This window comes from Acipenser ruthenus, chromosome 4, assembly GCF_902713425.1.
Source record: "Acipenser ruthenus chromosome 4, fAciRut3.2 maternal haplotype, whole genome shotgun sequence".
NCBI classification, from domain to species: domain Eukaryota; kingdom Metazoa; phylum Chordata; class Actinopteri; order Acipenseriformes; family Acipenseridae; genus Acipenser; species Acipenser ruthenus.
Genome location: NC_081192.1, coordinates 56263283 through 56286605, shown reverse-complemented (window position 1 = coordinate 56286605; position 23323 = coordinate 56263283). Strand labels below are relative to the sequence as shown.

Below are 23323 nucleotides of genomic sequence, written 5' to 3'. Positions count from 1 at the left end.
TTGACAGTTTTCACTTTTAAAATTTTAATTACTATGCGTGTGTTACTATGCGGGGCTGGAGAGGGCTCGAGGAGACACGCAGGGACTGTTCCCTTTGTGTGCGTTACCTGCCTGTTTGTTCAACTCTTTCATTTAACCTGTGTTCGTTATTGTTGGTTATGTTTATTTTATTGAATTGCTCATTGTGGGATATTAAACCGAGCCTTTGATACCGGAATACCCGCCTGATTTTCTTTCTTTACCGCTACGTTACGATATCAATTCCTTGCAGAACTGCCATCTGGCTGTCTACGTGAGCATAGTCTGCTGTATTATAATATTACTATTACAAGAAATCGTGTTATTTTTGCGTTTTGATTTGAGAGCAACTACAGCTATATTTACATTGGCATCCGAAATTTGGAACGACTTCACGAAAACAACACTGCCTGTTTCAAGCGAAACATAAAACACTACATGGACAAGCAGCTATTTCAGACAAAAGCACGGTGTCGCTGGACAAACAAACCTGTCAAATTTGCGATCAAGTTTTGACTAGCAGCAGACCCTACCTCTACCTTTGCAGAGATGAAACTCTCCCCACTGGTCAGAGACTGGGTGACAATGTGTTGTCAAGTTAAAGAAAAAAAAGCCTGGTTGCAACAGTAAACAAAGAAGAAGGGCGTTTCCACCGTCTGCAACTTCTAGTTATTATTATTATTTTTTTCCTTCCACCCAAATCACAAAAGCCTATAACTTTTAAACGGCTGCACTAAAACACACAAAATTTGGCACGGATGTAGAGGACTATGGGATGTTGTGCCATGGTCAGTATGGCGGCTTTTGGTCACATGGTGTGGCAGTCATTTTGGATTTAATGAAAATTTTGGGAAATTTTCAAATGCCTTCTTCTCATGAACGGTAAACAGTACAGCTGTGAAAATTTTTGTACATAGTGCGCTCATGTCCACGATTGATTCTACGTAAGGAAAAATGGATCGGTCACATGGTGTGGAAGCTATGTGTGACATCTCCTCATGAACCCTTTGGCCGATTGACGTGAATCTTGGGTATACGTTATCTTTGTAGTGTCCTCTAAAAAAGTTATTCAGGAAAAGATCCTACATGAACAAACATGGATGCCATTAGCCAATCAATATGGGTGACATGCAAGTTTTGACCATATTTCACCCTAAAATGACACATTCCCACCACTAGGGCCTGCTGTTGCCATGGAAACGTGAGTACAGTCTTGGAAAAATATTAATATATTAATATTAATACAAGACTGTAACCACTGTAACTTAAACCACAGTAATTACACTAGAAAGGCTGTTATTTTACACACACTACAGTATAAAAAGACACATACTGTAAACTAAGAAAAAGTTTTTTGAAGAACTGTTGAAGCTGCATCAACGCTGGGAAAGAAAAATGCACCACGCGCGCACACACACACACTAAGTATTAGAAAAATGACTGTAATCTCTGCCCTAATGTTTTTTTGTTTATTTAAAATAACCTCGTGGACATGCAGGCATATACAGAACTGCAGACATACTGAAACACACACTAATTATTTGAAAGAAATTACCGTGATCTTGTGCTGTATAGAAATGTTTTGTAATCAGATTTTTTTTTTTTTGAAACGCTGTTGTAACTGAACAGAAGGCAAAAAAAAAAAAAAAAGGCACTATTTTTAAACAAGAACACAATCGTAATAATCAAATATTTAATATACGAGCTTTACAAGTCACACGAATACAGTTTGCTTAAAAAGCATCATATAATTATGTGATATTCTTTGAGCGCTGGATGCAGAAGCAGCTATCTTGTTTGTTTATGTCCATGTTATCTATGTGGCTATCTGTATTCATGAGATACACCCCTTTTTTCGGCTTCTCTCGGCTCATATCGGTCTCACACGGCCATTGAATGGTTTTCTCGGCTTTTTCTGGAGAAAAAACGACTAGAAACCTGTCTTTTTGATGATGTTGGACAGGGTCCGACATTGGACCGGAAAGGGAAAATTGCATGTCGGACCAGTCTGGACATAGGACTGCAAAGGGTTAATACTATTATCACATCTAACAGTAAATCATATAATGGTAAAAAAAAAATAAAAATACTGTGCCCACTTTATTTTTTTAAGACTGTAAAATTGACACTTTTTTATATTATTATTTGCCGTTTATTCATAACATTACTGTGATCTCGGGCTGTACAGAAATTTGACAGCTGGGTTATTTAAAATATGCAGCTGAAAGTTCCACAGCACGCAATGCACTCTCAACGAATCACAAGTAGTTATGAAAATGAATACTAAATCAACATTTATCACGCGATAAATGCGTAAGGGAGGCAGCACCTGTGTTGAAAACTGGAAGAAAGTGGGCGGCAAAGAAAGCTGTGGAAGATGCAAAGGCTGCCCTTCGAATTGGTGATATCATGGGGCAAGTTCAGCATGGAAGAGGGGGTCTTGGTTTCAGTTCAGCTCCTCCTACATGGCACAAGGCAGCCCCAGCTCAAAGGAGGAAGCTGGTAGTCAACGAGGTGCAAAAGCAGGAGGAGAGGATGAGGTGTATAAAGGCCATTTCCCAGGCCAAGCAGGGAGAATGGATGAGATGGGAGAGTGTGGAACAACGCAAGATTGGCTGGCAAGACCTATGGTCAATGGAACAGAGCAGGATCAGTTTCCTCATCAGGTCAACATATGATGTTCTCCCATCACCACAGAACCTAAACCTCTGGGTAGGAGAGGATCCCTCATGTCCTTTGTGTTCATCACCTGCAACATTAAGGCACATTTTGACAGGATGTAAGGTGGCTCTTAGCCAAGGACGGTTTACTTGGCGCCATGACCAGGTGCTGCGATGTTTGGCCTTAGCATTGGAAAACAAGCGTAACATGACCAATAAGTTGTCACCTGTTCCATCAAAACATTACACACAAAAGACTACATTCCTCCGCCCAGGAGAGCAACCACCAAGAAAAGGTGTTAAAACCAATCCTCGCCCAGGACAACTGGAAGCTGCTAGAGACTGGAAAATGCTGGCAGATGTTGGTCAACGGCTTATTTTTCCACCTGAGATTGCCACCACTAACCTTCGACCAGATATTGTCTTGTGGTCTGGATCAGCACGCCTTGTTCACCTGGTAGAGTTAACAGTGCCATGGGAGGATGCTGTAGATGAGGCGTATGAGAGGAAGAAACTGCGGTATGCTCAACTAGCCAGTGAAGCGGAACAGCGAGGATGGAGAGTTCGGGTTTACCCAGTGGAAGTGGGTTGTCGAGGATTTGTGGCTCTACAACCCGGTTTCTCAGAGATGTCGGATTCAGTGGCCAAGAGTTGCGTTGCACAGTGAAGAACTTATCTGAAGCAGCAGAGAGGAGCAGCAACTGGCTGTGGTTGAGACGGAAAGATTCTGGCTAGGGATCTCAAGCACAATAGAAAGAAAGAAACGCTGATGTACAGGTAAGTAAGCTGGGCTGAGTTGAGTGGGGGATGGAGGGGGGTGATGCTGGGACGCCAGAATCACCGTCGAGCCCTCTTGAGGTGTCGTGGGCTAGTCGACGAAACACTGAGGGTGGAAGGTGCCCAGTTGAAAACCCCAGAGATGTACCCTACTTAGCTCAATCCAGACGGTTGTCATGCTGATGCGCTGGGGAGGCCGCACTGTGGTTGATCCCCGGAGCCAGCATCGCAGCCGTTGTGTGTGCTGATGCACCAGGGAGGCAAAATAAGCTGATCCCTGGAGCCAGCATTACACTTCAGCCATTAACACCAGACAGAAGGATATCTACATCATCATATGGAAGGAAACGTAAATGGATGGAGACACATATGGATCACATTAGTTTACTGTAAAGCTACGTCTTAGTTGGTGCTTATCTTGGCGAGAGCCGAGTTCAAATCAGCATGAAGTCTCGTGTAATGGAAATCTTAACCATTTTCACAAGTCTCAAACTGTATCTTGTTCTGCTGTAAATGCCTGGAAGTTGCCTGCAAATTCTAGTTCGTATTTTATTGTATAGCAGAGATAAACATAAATAAGTATAACAACTGCTACTCGGGTTGGAAGCACCAGCATGATATTTGTTATTGTTTATTTGTTTGGCCAACCTGCCGTTTGCTTTTGTGTGTTTTGTTTAAACCTTTTGTTGTTTAATAAAAGCACTGAGCGCCGTAGCATCGCAGTTTTGCCCCGCCATTCCTTGTTTTGGTTTCTTTTTCTGGTCTGACGTCATCCTACAGCCATCCTATTCACAGTTTTGTATTTTCGCCCGTCCCCAATTTGGTTACGCTCAATTGTCACATTTTACTGAACTAGGATCTCAGGACAGATCGTACCAATTTTAATATTATATTATATTTTATTGTAAAGGCTTGTATTGCTTTGAGGCAAATGCCCTGGAAATGCTATATCAGTTGTAATATAACACTGACATTGTCGATTTGCATGGGAGAAAAAAGGAACCTATGAAAATGGAGTTTATGTTGACTCGGAAATGTCTTCATCTAGACAATGTGGGGATGCAATAAAAAAGGCCAACAAGATGCTCGGATATATTCTGAGAAGTGTTGAATTTAAATCAAGGGAAGTAATGTTAAAACTTTACAATGCATTAATAAGAACAAGAAAGTTTACAAACGAGAGGAGGCCATTCAGCCCATCTTGCTCGTTTGGTTGTTAGTAGCTTATTGATCCCAGAATCTCATCAAGCAGCTTCTTGAAGGATCCCAGGGTGTCAGCTTCAACAACATTACTGAGGAGTTGGTTCCAGACCCTCACAATTCTCTGTGTAAAAAAGCGCCCGTCCGCTCGTCCTCTTCGCTGAATCTTTTAGCTCCGCAGGTAGCAGGACACAGTTTCTTTTGGATACGGTGGTTGTAGGTGTACAGCAGACCCAGACTGGTTTGTCTAATAACAGAATCTGTAAGTTTTACGGCCGTCCATCAGCTGGGCCTCAGTCTCTTGCTTGTGGTCGTTGACTCGCTTGCAGCTTGCTTCCTTGTCTTGGGTCTGTTTTCAGGCAGAGTCCCGGCTTGATTCGTCTTGAGTCCCGGAGTGGCAGCTTTGCTTAGCAGAGTAACAGCACCTTGTTTAGCATTCGATGTGGAGGGCAAAATGTTCAGTTTTGCTTAGATATTTACAGTCTTTTTCACTCTGCTAAATAGCCACTTTCAAGAGATCATTTGTGTATCTTACCTTTTTTAAACTTTTCCACTGGGACATCACTAGTTTATGACTTCCTTGCATCAAAACGATTGTTGTTGCACGTGTGAATTATCTGTATATAATTCAACTGTCCGCTCAGCCTAATCCAGTTCAGGCGCCGGTCCTCTAATAGGTCACATAGTTTAGTTCATAGTTCATTGTCTGCGAGGAACCAAGGGGCCCTTTTTCTTAAGACACAGTAGTTTCATAAATTAGTCCAGTTATATCATTAATACACATTCATGTATTATCATATTCAGGGAATGTGTCTCACAAGTTATTATACTACTTCTATTAACGGATATGATTTATGTTTGTTAATAGACATTTTCGTTATCGTTACAGTTAACTAAAAAAAAAAAACACTATTCCACCAATTTAAAGTTTACACCACTCTTATTAAATTGTATATTTTTTTATAATTAATGTTGTAAACTAAATAAATAACACAGAATCCAAGGACGTTTATACACACTTGTATTGTTTCGTACTTGTTTTGTAACATTAACAGACAGTTAGTTTGTTTTTACTTTTAGAAAAAAAATACAGTACGGTTAGCACGGGAGCTTTATAAGCTGCATTATAACAGGGTAGCCTTTTACTGCTGCAAGTATAACAGGAGCAAGAAAATTTCCCATAAGTAATCCTGTTAATATAAAGTCACTAGCGGGTTTCACCTTTCATTCTCAACAGGTTTTGCAGACCCATGAGAGTGATTATTATGATATAATCAAAACCAACCTGCGATTATAGAACCGCGCAGCTATACTTAATAATAATAATAATAATAATAATAATATTAATAATTTTTTAAAAAAAAAGTTTAACCAAGCATTTATCAATGGTTATATTAATAGTTTGTTTAAGATTCAAGTTGAGAGTCTTGGATAATGTAATAAAATTAAATATTGCAAAATTACTTTTAATCACTTCAGCTCCAGGACGTACGCATGCACGTCAAATGAAAGAGCACTTGCAGTACCATGCCATACCTGTGTACGTCAAAGTTTGCCATCTATTCTATGTTTTTTTTTTTTTTTCAATCTGATCTCTTGTATACATGCCTGTCAGGAGGTGAGTGGTGTGGGAGACAAAGTGACTGTCCAAACTGTCATATAATTATGAAAATAGTCTGTTTTAATTAATTTTAACTTTGTTATTTTGTGAAACATTTTTGTTTGGGACTGAAAACCTGCCGTTTTAACCGCATAACATTGCTGGTATGGGAGTAAAACAGCAGGTTCCCTTTCAACTAGGGAATATTAACCATTCATTACAAATGGGTGTTTCCCTTTATTATTATTATTTGTTTATTTAGCAGACGCCTTTATCCAAGGCGACTTACAAAGACTAGGGTGTGTGAACTATGCATCAGCTGCAGAGTCACTTACAATCTCACCCGAAAGACGGAGCACAAGAAGGTTAAGTGACTTGCTCAGGGTCACACAATGAATCAGTGGCTGTGATGGGATTTGAACCGGGGACCTCCTGGTTACAAGCCCATTTATTTTAACCACTGGACCACACACCTGAACCTGAAAACTTATACCAAAGACTTCTCGTCAGAGCAGTGTGACGTGGCTGCTGCTCTTCCCCCGAGAGCAGTATAGGAGCTATGCACACTGACAACAATGCCATTTTCAGCTGAACCTGATTACATCAGAGAGCGTTGATAAAAATGTATCATCTTTCTAATTACCTTTTTTTCGCGTTTTGTAGCTTTGCTTTGAAATGCTAAATTAATAATATGAATCGCTGAAGTAGAAATGGTTTATTTCTATCTTTTCTTGTATTACAGCCGAGTGCTGGTAAAGTCCCACCGCGGCCTATTGCTCCGCGGGAAGCCTGCGGCTCAAGTGCCGTCCTTCCTGGGACCTTAGCAAGTCAGTTTGTGTTCTTCTCTCTGTTTTTCTACTCTGCCAGAGTTTTAAAAAAAAGAAAGTGTATAATCATTGTATATTATTATATATTATTGTAATATATGCTTGATTTTTTTGAGGATGCAACATTGACAATGGATAATTGCAAAGCATATGACATAGTTTATTTAGATTTCCAGAAATCTTTTGACAGTCCCGCCTAAAAGATTAATTCTCAAACTGAACAGAGTAGGGATTCAAGGAAATGCATGCACATGGATTAGGGAGTGGTTAACATGTAGAAAACAGAAAGTACTGATTAGAGGAGAAACCTCAAAATGGAGCGAGGTAACCAGTGGTGTACCACAGGGATCAGTATTAGGTCCTCTGCTATTCCTAATCTACATTAATGATTTAGATTCTGGTATAGTAAGCAAACTCATTAAATTTGCAGATGACACAAACATATAGGAGGAGTGGCAAACACTGTTGCAGCAGCAAAGGTAATTCAAAATGATCTAGACAACATTCAGAACTGGGCAGACACATGGCAAATTACATTTAATAGAGAAAAGTGTAAAGTACTGCACACAGGCAATAAAAATGTACATTATAAATATCATATATCAGATACTGAAATTGAAGAAGTAATCTATGAAAAAGACCTAGGAGTTTATGTTGACTCAGAAATGTCTTCATCTAGACAAGGTGCGGAAGCTATAAAAAAAGGCCTACAAGATGCTTGGATATATTGTGAGAAATGTTGAATTTAAATCAAGGGAAGTAATGTTAACTTTACAATGCAGCGGCTTCCGAGTGGTGCATCCGGTAAAGACGTGCCGCGTGGAGTGCAGGATGCGCTCTATAGCCTGGACGTTGCTGGTTCGAGTCCAGGCTATTCCACAGCCGACCGTGGACGGGAGCTCCCAGGGGGCGGCACACAATTGGCCAAGCGTCGCCCGGGGGGTAGGGGGTTTAGGTCGCCAGGGTGACCTCGGCTCACTACGCTCCAGCGACCCCTGTAGTCTGGCCCGGCTTGCCTGTAAGCTGCCTGAGAGCTGCGTTGTCCCCTAGCGCTGTAGCTCTTGGGTGGCTGCATGGTGCGTCCGCAGTGTGAAAAAAGCGATCGGCTGATGGTACACGCTTTGGAGGACAGCGTGTGTTCGTCTTCACCCTCCCGAGTCAGTGCAGGGGTGGTAGCGGTGAGCTGAGCCTAAAAATAATTGGCGATTCCAAATTGGGAGAAAATAATACAAATAACTGGCAACGACTAAATTTAAAATAAATAAATAAATAAAAATAAAAAACATAACAATGCATTAGTAAGACCTCATCTACAATATTTTGTTCAGTTCTGGTCAGCTTGTTACAAAAAGGATATTGCTGCTCTAGAAAGAGTGCAAAGAAGAGCGACCAGAATTATCCTGGGTTTAAATGGCATGTCATATGCAGACAGGCTAAAATAATTGAATCTGTTCAGTCTTGAACAAAGAATTCTAAAAGGTATTGACAATGTAGACCCAGGGGACTTTTTCAACCTCAAAAAAGAAACAAGGACCAGGTGTCACAAATGGCCTCCTCTCGTTTGTAAACTTTCTTATATTCTTATGTTCTTCTTATGTTTTTATGAAAAAATGGTGAGAACTGAATAAAAACAAGGTAAAATTATAGTTAGGGCTTCTGATTTTCGGTTTTAACCGATAAAATCCGATTAAAACACCCCTGATACAAAAAAATGAAATCGGTGGATAGCCAATAAACACCAGAAAACACCAGAAAACTGTGGAAGTGGTTAATCAATTCATGTTGACTTTACCCTTTTCACATTAAAAAGTAAAACCTACTACAAAAATAATAATAAATACATTTCCCAGTGCTGCTGAGCAATGTCCCGCCTTCCTGAATTGTATCTATCATTGATTCATTCTGAATACGTTAAACCCACCCCACTACTGAGTGACAGCACATTCCTACATTTCTATTGGAGACTCCGCTTGCGAGATTTAAAACGAGATTACAATCAGGAATGAACGCTTGTTAGCAGGATTTAAAGCTGTATTACAGTTAAGATATGGAGGATTTAAAAAACAGAATTGTGGCAAAATGTAAAAAAATGCCGACACACAAAAACCCCAGAAGTATGTGCCTGTGACCAAAGGGATTTCGTTGTGGAAGACAGCAAAGGAAACAAGGTACAGCTTATGCAATTACTGTCAAGTTACTACTATAAATATTTTGACAGAAAAAAAATGCTCAAGCATTTTGGAAAATAACTGAAAACACTAATTCCATACAGTATATAAAAAATGAAAGCCCCGAAAAAAACGATTTACTAAAACTCGAAATTGCTAAAAATAAGCACCGAAAAATGCAATTAATAAAAACCGAAAAACAGAAGCCTTAATTATAGCATAGGTTATTAGTGACTTACCCCTGTTCTGGACCATACACAGTTCCGCTCAACCAGCAGCAGCCTGTCACAGGTTAGTAGGACTGGTGGAGGTCTTAGAAATTGGTGACAAAAAAATGTAGCTGTTTTACAGACCCCAATTTATAGATCCAGCGGCAATTAGCACAGTACCTGCGCCAATCTGGGACAGTTCACAGGGCAATTAAAAAAGGAATGAAGCCACACCCTCCCAGATTAAGTACTAGTAATGTGGAACAAGCTACTCACGTAGTCCTTGCTGTTACTATAAACTACTAACCTTTCATTTATTTTTTTAAATTCCCGCCTAATGGAGTATATCCTATTTGTGATTCATGTGCTCTAGCCTCATGGAAATAAGTGGCTTAATTTTAGGATCATGTGGGGTAATCGTTGGCAATACTGAAGTCTGTCCTAACTCCAGGCATGTTTAATGCGGTTATTTTAGGTGAAAGTACTGTGTTTAACAAGCAGCATGTGGACAGATATTTTCAGCTGTTTAACACAAAGGCAGGATGTACATAAGTCGCATAACATTATGAATGTCAATTGATATATTGTTGGGTAAACAATAAGCAAGTACAGTAACTGTGCGTTCCAGTTTTCCAGCTGGACATTGCACTCCCACAGATTGGGGTTAGCACGAGCTGAACCCTCTCCCCAAGGTTTCCATTGCTTGGCAACATCTACTGCTTTTGTCTTCCAGGTGATTGGCTAGTCAGCGGAAATAGGATGGCCATTGATCTTTAGTCCTCCTGGACCTGTATGTGTTTTGTAGAAGTGAGATGGGAATTTTACATTTAAGAGAAAAACAGGATTGAAAAAAAAAAAAATCAAGGTTTTTCTGTCTTGTATTTTATAGGTGATTGAGTCTTTAGGCATCGTGATCTACAAAGCACTGGACTATGGCCTAAAGGAGACTGAGGAGAGGGAGCTAAGCCCACCCTTGGAGCATCTTATCGACCGCATGACTAATGTTGTGGAAAATGATGGGGATGTGAGTCGAGACGAGGGCTTTGAGGCAACTGAGGAGGAGGATGAGGAGGACAAAGAGCCTCAGGAAGTCTTCAACTCACGGGGCTTCAGGAATGTCCTTAAGGTAGGGGTTCTAACAACCAACACTGTTATTAGCAGCCAGTTAAATTACAAATAGAATACTTATCTTGAAATTCTTAATAGTACTTTGAATAAGGCGTCTTCGCAAACTTTTAAATGATGTGTTGTAGGGCTGTCAGTTAAGCATCCAAATAGCAATCGATTAATTGGGCACACAAAATATAATTGTTCAATTAAAATGTTGATAACTGTACTCAGTGCTCCCGAGACGTGATTGTTTTAATATCATTGCTGTTAAGTAAAAGCTTGTGTACAACAATGGAATGTGAGGGGTAATAACTGTAATATAGCTTTGTGCGTGGTAGGAATACAGGCATTCATTTTTTTTCTCAGCCGTGGGCATCGCTGATTGTATTGATTGTATACAGCGTCTTGATGCGATCAATCAGGAAACCCAGACTGCACTCTGCCCTGTTTGAGAAATACATCATGCAAAACATAATAAACGCAAAAAAGTATTCCCAGGTTTAGCTGTTCATTTTTAAACTCCAAAGAAGCTCAAACTGTATCAGTCAGTTTTCTTCAATGTGCACAATTTACATGTTGTTTGCCAGGAATACAAGCCTGTCGACCTGCTCTGCATCCAAGACAGCGGCGGCTGCAAGCTTTTTGTTTACATCAAATACACAGAGGGAACATACTTAAAAGCATTCTCAAAACTGATTCGCTGATAGTCAGGATGGGACCAGCAAATCAGATGATAGTTAACACTTGAGCAAGAAGAAAAAAAAGCACACCCACTGCTTATTTTTTGCAGAAATACTGTAATTGGCAAGGTAGGGCGTTCGGTGCAGTTTCATTGAGAAATAATGTTATGACTGTATGTTACAAAAATGTAATTATTGAATCGATTACCAGTATTTATATTGATGTATGTAATGATTTTTTATTTAATCGTAACAGCCCTAATGTGCTAATACTTTTAATAGTTCTAGTGGACTTCCTGCTGGTATAAAATATTTTATATTACATGTTACTGATAGCTTTAATTTTGAGTGGGATGCCACAGGCTCTAACTGACTACTCTAAAGCACAACACCACTTGGATTTAAAACAAATTACAAAGATCTCATTTAAGATCACGGGCCACAACATTTGTTACATATTACACTCCAGTCTGTCACTGTGATTTCCACATTTTATAGTAATTTTAAAATTGTGGTTTCGATGTAAAAAACGAAACCCTCAGTGTTTCATTTAGTTCTTCCTGATACTGTGAATGTTCTTCTGCACTGTTCTGTGATGTTGTGCCTGTTGCCTGGTGTAACAGAGTGAAATCCCCACTGTTACCAACACAACCAACCTAGGTTTGACATAGGGACTTTGTTGTTGTTTGCGTAACAGATCGCTTGTGGAAGATATTTTAAGCCTGAAAACAATTATTAATGAAACAAAATGTACTTACCTGTATGGGGAGTGATGTTCTGTGTCTGTGGGAAAAAAACAGTTTTGGGGGCTGGGTCCCGGGTTGTGCAAGGGGGGCGGTGGGTTACGGAGTTCTCTGTATAACTATAAATAAAGAACCAAAAAGTAAATAAAAAGTGATTTAAGTTTTTACTTGCTTGCTGCGTGCTCTGTGTGTTACTGGTGCGCTGTTAGGGTGCGGGGTGGGCGTGCCCAATACAAGCTGCAAGCGGGATACCACACGTTTTGGGACACCAGAAAAAAGTGCATTACAATAATCAATTCTAGATGAGACAAAGGCATGCATTAGTCTCTCGGCATCAGATATGGAAATAATTGGTCTAAGTTTGGCTATATTTCTCCAATGGTAAAAATATACTTTTAGTAACTTCCCTAATATGAGTCTTAAATGATCGACCAGGATCAAAGATGACCCCAAACTCTTAATTGCTAGTTTAAGTTTTGATGAGAGACTGCAAGGGTCGAGCTCATGTAACCCCACATTTCCTTTTTGTTGGTTCTGTGGTCCCACTAGCATAACCTGTGTTTTATCTGAATTCAACATTATACAATTCTGTGACATCCAATGCTTGATGTCTGTAAGGCAAGTAGCTAATAACACCCAGGCAGAAGAAATTCCTGTCTTTAGGGACAAATATAGCTGGGCAACATCAGTATAGCAATGGGCGTTCACTCTGTGTCTGTGGATAATGTCACCTAACAGTTGCATATATAATGAAAACAACAAGGGATAGAGAATGGAGCCCTGTGGAACACCACAGACAACTTCCGATAATGCTGATTTTACCACCTCCCCAACTGAGACTAACTGAAACCTATCAGATGATAAGATTTGAACCAAGATAGGACAAGGCCAGACAGTCCTACTGTGTTTTCAGGATGATTCAGTAGGATGGAATGGTCTACAGTATCAAAGGCAGCACTTAGATCAAGAAGAATTCATATTGATGGGAAGCCCGAGTCAGAGTTTATCATGAGATCGTTCACACCTCTGACAAGGGCCATCTCTGTGCTATGAGACTGAAACTTCTCGAATATACAATTGGCTTATAGTTATTGAGGACTTTAGGGTCCAAATTGTGTTTCTTAAGCATAGGCTTTAACACAGCTACCTTAAGTGCTGAGGGAACTATACCGGAAGAAAGTGAACCATTTATCATTTTTAAAATGTGGGTATTAATAACACCAAGAACATCTTTTAGCAGATTAACATTGTTAACATCCTGACAACCTTTACACTTATAACTTTAGTCTATTTCAAAGCTCTTTTCAAGATGTCTGCTCTAGTGCACTGGGGTTTGAGATCTGTCCTCTAAATCACTGCAGGATGAGCGATTTAAAAAAAATAAAAAAATAACAAGTAGTGCTCTGGCTTTTCTGTTCTGTACCACATCATGGATCATTATTGCTGTGTTATGTGTTTGACAATGTGGCCAATAGTCCTTACACTACCAGTGCACCCTATTATCACACACCTTCAACACACCTTCTGGTAAGGAGGGAACTCGCCCAAATCTATAACATTCTTAACCTAATCTGTTAGTAACTATTTCAAACTAGTTCTTTGTTCGTGGTGTTCTGTTTTCACACTGTGTATCGACTCCTCCACCCATCTTGATTAAACACCTGCTAACTTTGGCGCTCTGCCCAGATGCCAAGATACGAGAGACTGCAAATGTCTAGTTTTTTTTTTAGAGAGAAAGGAACATTGCAGAGTCTTGCTTAGCTAGTTACATGTGCTTTAAGATGTATCAAAATATGAAAATATAAAAACTCATACAAATAATCAACTACATAATTAATACTTTAAGAATGTAATTTCCTACAATTCCCCCATTTTGTACTTTTGGACAAAAAGAACACAAGAGTACAATTTGAGCTATATCTCATAGTTTACCAGTGATGGTGAAGCAATCTCACTGTTTCTTGTCTATCAATCATTCTTTTCAATTGTTTATGCTGATATTTCCACCACATACACTGCCCCAAGTTCCACAGTACACGTAGCCCTAGAGCCCCAAGGATAATGATGAGTATCCAATCCCAGAAGTTATTTGCCATCACTTCTCCTGACCAGCCATACTGCTTTAGTACTGTGGCTTTCAGGTTTGCAAGATCGACTTCAACCTTTGCTTTAAGCAATTTCTCTTCTGCTTGTCGCAAGGCCATCTTAACCAGTTTATGTACCTGTGAGAACACAACAGAGTACGATTCCAAATATGTATCATCCCACCAAGCTGAGATTTCAAATTCCTCTGCTTCAGGTTCAGGTATATACACATCACCTATCTGAGCTCTATGAGTTGGGGCAAAACAGAATCCAGGTGCAGTTTGACATGTAAGTCAACCATACTTCATTTCAGTGCAATTGCTCATGATGCACCACTGGAATTTTTCTACTTGTATTGCTTTTTTCCCATCCTTCTAAGGGGTAGATTTCCAATTCAGTAGTAATATTACAATTAGTAGGGGTAATTGCAGAACATTGACACACCACATGAGTATTTGGTTTCATAACAGCATGCTTTATGAACCATACCACTCCAGCCCCCATGTTGTACCTTTCATGTGGCTTTCTCCAATACAATAACAGTGTCATTATGTAATACCCCTATTGGTCCCCAACTTTCATGCTATTTCTATATTGGTTATCAGGGTTTGTATAATGTATTCATAGATAGAAGTCAATATGTCCCAGTGGCTATTTTCCATTTTCTTGTGGCTGCACTAGGCTTGCCCCCAATAGATCAGTTTGTTTAGGGTGAAAAATGGACAATTGGGCCTTAAGTTAGTTCCAAGCATGACGGGGGATTTTACCAAGCCTAATATCCATTGTCTCCTCCGGCATATTACTCAGGAGGTCCTCTGCAAACAGTCTTTAATCAATTAATTTAGTCAAGTTACGTAGGGCCCCTTCTGTCCCTTCCATTAATTCATGTATATGGCTTTTCCCTGTAACCTAATACCATGATTTGCATACATCTGTCCATTACCAAACTTCTCTATTTCTGTGCCTGCACTTCCTGCTACCCAAGCCTGTCCCTTAGACATCTGATAGATATCCCAGCTGTTTGCAGCCGAGTTACCTGCCCCAAACCATCCGGCTATATCATCAAATAACCCACGCTTAACTTTACCTCCTTTTAGTTTCTCTTTACCCTCATATACTTGTTCATAAGAACATAAGAACATAAGAACAGTTACAAATGAGAGGAGGCCATTTGGTCCATCTTGCACGTTTGGTTGTTAGTAGCGTATTGATCCCAAAATCTCATCAAGCAGCTTCTTGAAGGATTCCAGGGTGTCGGCTTCAACAACATTGCTGGGGAGTTGGTTCCAGACCTTCACAATTCTCTGTGTAAAAAAGTGCCTCCTATCTTCTGTTCTGAATGCCCCTTTATCTAATCTCCATTTGTGACACCTGGTCCTTGTTTCTTTTTTCAGGTCAAAAAAGTCCCCTGGGTCGACATTGTCTATACCTTTTAGGATTTTGAATGTTTGAATCAGATCTGTCTGCATACGACATGCCTTTTAAACCCAGGATAATTCTGGTTGCTCTTCTTTACACTCTTTCTAGAGCAGCAATATCATTTTTGTAACGAGGTGACCAGAACTGAACACAATATTCTAAGTGAGGTCTTACTAATGCATTGTAAAGTTTTAACATTACTTCCCTTGATTTAAATTCAACACTTCTCACAATATATCCGAGCATCTTGTTGGCCTTTTATAGCTTCCCCACATTGTCTAGATGAAGACATTTCTGAGTCAACATAAACTCCTAGGTCTTTTTCATAGTTCCCTTCTTCAATTTCAGTATCTCCCATATGATATTTATAATGCACATTTTTATTGCCTGCATTACTTTACATTTTTCTCTATTAAATGTCATTTGCCATGTGTCTGCCCAGTTCTGAATGCTGTCTAGATTATTTTGAATGAACTTTGCTGCTGCAACAGTGCTTGCCACTCCTCCTACTACATCATTAATGTAGATTAGGAATAGCTACTGTGTTCAGCTTGAGAATTAATCTTTCATGCGGGACTTTGTCAAAAGCTTTATGGAAATCTAAATAAACCATGTCGTATGCTTTGCAATTATCCATTGTCAATGTTGCATCCTCAAAAAACTCAAGCAGGTTAGTTAGACACGATCTCCCTTTCCTAAAACCATGCTGTCTGTCTCCCAGGATATTGTTACCATATAGGTAATTTTCCATTTTTTATTTATTTTTTATTATTTTTTTTTTATTTTTATTTTTTTTATAAATTTAGTCGTCGCCAATTATTTTTACCCTGGTTTTCACCCCAATTTAGCATGCCCAATTATTATCTGTATCCCCGGCTCACCGCTCGCAACCCCCCCGCCGAGGCTGAAACACGCGTCCTCCGAAACGTGCTCCTTCCAAGCCGTCATTTTTCGCACTGCAGATCCACAGCAATGCCACCAGACCTATAGTGCCGGAGGACAACACAGATCTGGCGGCTCCGCTGCAGAGCCACAGGCGCCCTATCGGCCACAGGGGTCGCTGATGCACGGTGAAACTTATTATAGTTTCCATAAGTTTACATATAATAGAAGTCAGGCTTATTGGTCTGTAGTTACCTGGTTCGGTTTTGTCTCCCTTTTTGTGGATCGGTATTACGTTTGCAATTTTCCAGTCTGTCGGTACAACCCCTGTGTCAAGAGACTGTTGCATGATCTTGGTTAGCAGTTTGTAAATAACTTCTTTCATTTCTTTGAGTACTATTGGGAGGATCTCTTCCAGCCCAGGGGATTTGTTTATTTTAAGAGGTCCTAGTCCCTTTAACACTTCTGCCCCTGTTATACTAAAGTTATTTAAAATTGGATAGGAACGGGTCGACATGTGGGGCATGTTGTCCGTGTCCTCCTTTGTAAAAATCTGTGAAAAGTAATCATTTAATATATTTGCTATTTTTTTTTCTTCATCTATGATTGTGCCATTTGTGTCTCTTAGGCATTTAACCTCCTCTTTGAATGTTCTCTTGCTGTTATAATATTGGAAAAACATTTTGGAATTGGTTTTAGTCCCCTTAGCAATATTGATTTCTATCTCTCTCTTGGCCTTTCTAACTTCCTTTTTGACTTGTGTTTGCAGTTCCAAGTACTCTTTCTGTGTGCTTTGTTTTTGGTCCCTTTTAAACACTCTGTAAAGTGCCTTTTTTTCGCTGAATATTTTTTTTAATTGATCTATTAAACCATTTTGGCCATTTTGTTTCAGATTTAGATTTGTCTACTTTTGGGATGTAATTGTTTTATGCCTCTAGTACTACATTTTTAAAAAAACAGTCATCCTTTTTCTGTGGCTGTTTTCTCTATTTTACTCCAGTCTACTTCTGTTAGTCTCAGAAGTAGTTAGTCTTCTGTTTCATACCTTCATAGTTTGCTTTTCTAAAATTTTAAACTTTAGCTTTAGTCATTACTTTTGGGGTTTTAAAAAAATACTTCAAATGAGAACATGTTGTGGTCTGAGTTTGCCAATGGCTCTCTGACCTCTGTTTTAGTTATTCTGTCTTTGTTATTTGAAAAGACTAAATCAAGGCATGCCTCCCCTCTAGTCGGTGCCGTGACAAATTGCGTTAGGAAGCAGTCATTTGTCATTTCCACCATTTCAATTTCGTCTGTCGTGCCCCCCACCGGGTTTTCCCATTTTATACGGGGGAAGTTGAAATCCCCCATTAGTATGGCTTCTCCTTCTCTACCCGCATTTCTAATGTCATTGTATAACAGATTATTTTGCTCAGCATCTGAATTTGGCGGTCTATATCATGCTCCTATTATATTATATTATTATTATTACATATTGCAAAAACAGTGTGCGCAGTGGTCCGGGCTCAACGTACGATATGATATCATATGCATTGTTTACAGTTAAAATGCTTGCACGCCTCTGCTGTCAACCAGTATTTTGGAAGTTTTTAATTTAATTCTATCAATTTCCATTTTTAGATCCTGACACTGTTGTTTATATTTGTCTCTGTCTTTTTTTAGTGACCGTCAATTGAGATATAATTTTGGTAATTTCTTTATTCTTTAAACCTGCTAATAGTATCGTTAATGCGTGGCAATTTTCATTCTGTTTTTGTCATTTTTTATTTTACTGCCGGTTTCTTGCCACCATGTGGACAGTTCCTGTTCGGTTTTACACTCAAACAGATCAATTCCTTTCTCTTTTGTTTCCTTTAGTAGTCTGTTTGTTTTTTTTAACGCTTCTTCATAATACTGTGGTAAATTGGCCATTTGATTTCGCAGTCCTTTTCAACTCTGTACCATTCGGCCTATCTTGCTCGTTTGGTTGTTAGTAGTTTATTGATCCCAGAATCTCATCAAGCAGCTTCTTGAATGATCCCAGGGTGTCAGCTTCAACAACATTACTGGGGAGTTGGTTCCAGACCCTCACAATTCTCTGTGTAAAGAAGTGCCTCCTATCTTCTGTTCTGAATGCCCCTCATGTGTGACACCTAGTACTTGTTTCTTTTTTCAAGGTTGAAAAAGTCCCCTGGGTCGACATTGTCAATACCTTTTAGGATTTTGAATGCTTGAATCAGATCGCCGCGTAGTCTTCTTTGTTCAAGACTGAACAGATTCAATTATTTTAGCCTGTCTGCATATGACATGCCTTTTAACCCCTTGCAGTCCATTTATTCAGCGCATCTCAGGCGCTTCAGGTCCAATTTATTTTTACACGCGCAGTTTATTTTAGATGCGCTGTTTAAAAGTTTGTTTTTTTTCACAGTAAAACAGGTTTAAAAGGCACTGCATATCAACAGGACATTCAGTACTGCATCTCCAGCCCCGCCCCACCCCTTGTTCGCTGTATTTTTCACATACCTCTTCATAGTCGTGCATACTGATAAATCATCTCCTGATCACTCGTTTTATCACCAAACTCTTCAATATTGCGATCCAAGTCATTATTTTATTACGGTAACATCTCAAAAAACTCTGCAAATGTCTGTGATATTCTTTGAGCGCTGGATGGAGAAGCAGCTATCTTGTTTATGTTTGTGTTATCTCTGTGGTGCCCGGGCTATGTGTATTGCTCAGATCCGCCCCTTTTTTTCTTTTTTTTCAGCTTCTCTCGGCTCCTATCGGTCTCACTCGGCCATTGAATGGTATTCTCGGCTTTTTCCGCAGAAAAAACAACTAGACCTTTGTTGTATGCCTTTTTGATGACGTCGGACAGGGTCCGACATTGGACCGGAAAGGGAAAATTACGATGTCGTACCAGGTCCGACATAGGACCGCAAAGGTTTAAATGGCTGTTGCGTTTTTCTGATTTGTTTTTTTACATTGACAATGTTTTTGTTATAGATATCACTTCTTTTTTTACTTCATCAAATAATGAATAAAGCAAGGGAAATATATTCGAGAATGTGTATGGTAAATAGACAGACAAACATTACAAGATAGTAATAAGTAGAGTAATATAAGAGAAATGAGAAAAGATTTGAAAGTAAAATAATGGTAGAAGGGACAGTATTGAAAGTGTAAACATTGTATTCTTATAGTTGCATGAGTGGTGAAAACAACATGTCTATTTTGGTAGGTATTGACATATTGATATTTATGTAGGTACAAAACTTCAATGTTATAAATGATTCAAAAGGTACATATGCATGTCCGTGCTAAAGGGTAGTATACTAACACATTTTAATGCTGGATAAAAACCTTATTCTCTGTGATATAGTGGTGTTATGAACTTAGGCTAAGGCATTTGTAAAGCATTAGACCTCTTCATAAAAGGCCATATACATTTCATTTGCATTTCTTGACCATGGTTTGACTTCAATAAGTGCATCATTTGCATGCACCCATTTTCCAGTAGCACCCACAGCAAGAACAGACACATAGTGTCCTGAAGTAACATCCTGTCCTTGGTGTACGATAATGGAATCTAATTGGTCATTCCTGTTGTCCACAGTAATTGTGCTCTTCTGCACAGCAGTAAACTTAGCATTGTGTCACTTTGTAACGGTTCCGTCTGGTTTGGTTTCCCAAAGCATAAGTTGGACTGCAATCAGTCTCCCTGCTGATTGAATAAGTTCACGTTTCATGATTGGAGAAGTTTTGCATTGCCTACATTTGCTACCAGGAATCATTGCCCATGTCATTTCTATAAATGAGTTCTTCCAAACACATGGAATCTGTACCAGCAGGTACATGTAGAGGATAAACATGCAACACCTCTCAGTTTGATGAGCAGTAGTTACGTCTAGTCCATAGAATGTCATGACTTATTGTGACTGAAACCATGCAAGATACTTCAGGACAAATTTCAGACAATTTGGTGAGAACCTCTGCAACATGTTGCTGCTCACCTCTATTGAAAGGTTCTCCTAAGAAGTGACAAATATCCACAGTAGTTAGAGACGCAGTGGATGGCATGTGATCCTATTTGTGAACAAAGCTCCTGATAGCCTCTTGTTGACTGTGTTTTAATGAACCCTTCAGAGGTTGCAAGTGAAGAAGGCACTGCAATGTTGCATTTGTATAGCATGAGGTGAAATTGGGGTTGCTCAAGCCTCTGAGTGGATGTGTAAGTGCAAGTGTTCTCTTAGAAGATTGAGGCTTTTGCTGTTCCTGAACATTAATGATGGCTCGGTGAATGAAATGTGCATGATCTTTTACCTTGTGACCCTTGAGCGTGTTAGTCTCCTTCAAACTTATCAACTTAAGACAATAAATGCCTCTGAGCCGATGGTACTCTTCAACTGCAGTTTGACATGTGTAGATGCAGGTGGGGTTAAAGTTGATAAGGTGGATACCGCTTAAAGAAGTAACTGTGGAAAGTGAAACGAAACTTTGTCCATAGGAGAAAATGGAGTTACCACAATCCATCATAACTGTTTTTAGAGTCATCCCCTGACATTTGTGAATGCAGTGTTCGCGCTAGGCCGCGCCATTGCGCCAATACCCCCCTGAAATAAAAAATGTCCTGCTGAATTTCTCTTAACGCGCCCGTGTGTCCCCCTTCCCAGACCAGACGCAATACCAATACGCAGTAAATTAATGCTTGTTGTATTAGCATGACATGTCTGACGACAGGCTAATCGTTCTTACGTGTTTGTTTACACTTGCATTTTCATAATTAAACTCCCGTGCCATATTCTCCAGTCCAGTAGAATGCACTCACACCCTCCCTAGTTACAGGTAGTTTCACAGTAAAGCCTAGACGGCAACATCAGACTTGTTAACAACATAGCCCGGCGCAAATATAACCTTGTATCCCTGTTACACCCAACCATTACTTCTGGAAGAATAAGTAATCAGCTTCGGCAGTGACTTTTGAAATGCAGTAGATCATAGAAAATAGGAAATTAATACGAGGCAGTATATTCATTTTTATAACATAAATCCTACCATGTAATGAAACCTGTAATGGAGACCATCTAGTCATATCTGTTTTGATTTTATTTAGAACTTCAAGCATATTTTCTTTACGAATCTGCTGGAAATTTGGGGATATCTTAATGCCCAAATATGTAAAGCCTGTGAGCTGCGGCCGAATAGAGATATGAGGGGGAAGAGGGGTTGTTGTGGCGATACGATTCAAAGGCATATAAACAAACAGAAATATCAGATAGAAACAATAAAATGTCATCAGCATAGAGTGATATATGGTGTTTGGAGCCCTGTACAGTAATGGGAGCTATATTGTTACTTTGTCTAATAGCTTGCGCCAATGGTTCTAAGGAAAGGGGCCTGTAGCTGGCACAGTCTAAAGGGTCTTTTCCTTTTTTAACAAGCAACGAAATCAAAGCCGATTTCTGATCTCTATGGAAAGAGCCAGTTTGCAGTGAAAAATTTATAGAATGGAGTATTAATGAACCAACTTGATCCCATACTGCCAGCAATAACTCAGGTGGAATGCCATCCAACCCAGGGGACTTTCGCTTCTGCATGGATCGAGCTGCTGCCTCTAATTCTTGCAACGTTAAAGGAGCGTCCAAGTACTCCGCCTGTTCAGCAGTTAATTGAGGCAATTCCAATGGATTTAAAAAATCCTCAATTTTTGCCAAGTCTGCACCAGCTTCAGAAGTGTAAAGTTGAGAATAATAATCTTGAAAGACTTTGCTAATCTGCTCTGGTTTAGAAAGTACAACATTATTACTGTCCCTGATTGCCTCAATAGAAGCCAAGTGTTCGGATTGTTTTAATCGCAATGCAAGTAATCTGCTAGGAAACTCTGCGTGCTCATAATAGAGCTGTCTTGTTTTGTGTACTAGAAATTCTGCTCTGCTACTAGTAAGATTTTTGAATTCAGTCTTTAAGGTGGCTAACTGTTTTGCTTTACTTTTTAAGAAGTTACACTTCTGTTCTTTTTCTAAATGTGAAATAGTAGTTTCTAGCTGGAGGATGTCTTTGTTTCGTGTTTTATTCAAGTTAGAAGAAAAGGCTGTACAGCAGCCCCTAATAAAGCATTTAGTAACCTCCCATAATGAATGTGGGTTGGTTGATTTCTAGGAAATCTCTCAAACTCTCTGTGAGATGTTTTAAGAAAGCTTCATTCTGAAGTAAAAATGAGTTAAAACACCAGCGTTTAGCACGCTTAATTCTTGGGACCAAGTCAAATGAATACAAAACCGGAGCATGATCAGAAATAAGAATGGGCAATATATCTGTGGAAATGATATTATGCATAATAATTGGGGAGATAAAAATGTAGTCGATGCAAGAGTATATTTTGTATCTATGTGAAAAGAATGTGAAATCTTTAACACCATTGTTTCTCAGACGCCAAGCATCATGTACATTTAAGTCTTGTGCAAATTTTTGAAAGTATTTAGAGGCAGATGTAAGAGACAGGGCAGTGGCAAGGCAGAGCAAGGCAGAGCTGGATTGAAAGTCAAATTAAAATCAAATTAAAATCCCCCCCAACAATAAGTGCACAATCTGGGAGTGCTGATAGCTTAACCCTGATGTTCTCAAAAAATCGAGGATCGAAAACAGTGGGTGCATAAACTGATGCTAAGCACAGTTTAACACTGTTAAGTGTTGCTATTACTTGACAGAAACCGCCTTCAGTATCATTGCTTGAACTATTAATGGTAATATTTATCTTTCTGTTAACCACAATTAGTACCCCTTTTGTTTTATTCAAGGCACAGGAGTGAGCAATTACTTTATAGTGTTTATTTTGAAATCTATTGACATCAGCAGATTTGAGATTGGTCTCCTGAATTAATGCAATTGTAACGTTTTTACGATGTAAAAAATCTAAACATTTGGCTCTTTTAATGGGTGAGTTAAGACCACGCACGTTCCAGGACA

General features: G+C 39.4%; 1 protein-coding gene across 2 annotated transcripts in view; it reads left to right on the top strand.

The window, feature by feature from the left end:
• The window catches only part of LOC117400553 (protein spire homolog 1), a 267989-nt gene that overhangs the window by 70427 nt on the left and 174239 nt on the right, over nucleotides 1–23323 (top strand). For both annotated transcript variants that reach the window (XM_034000695.2, XM_034000694.2), the window contains exon 3: nucleotides 10349–10585. In XM_034000695.2, coding sequence (XP_033856586.2) covers nucleotides 10349–10585 — 237 coding nt within the window. The remainder of the gene's footprint in view (nucleotides 1–10348; nucleotides 10586–23323) is intronic.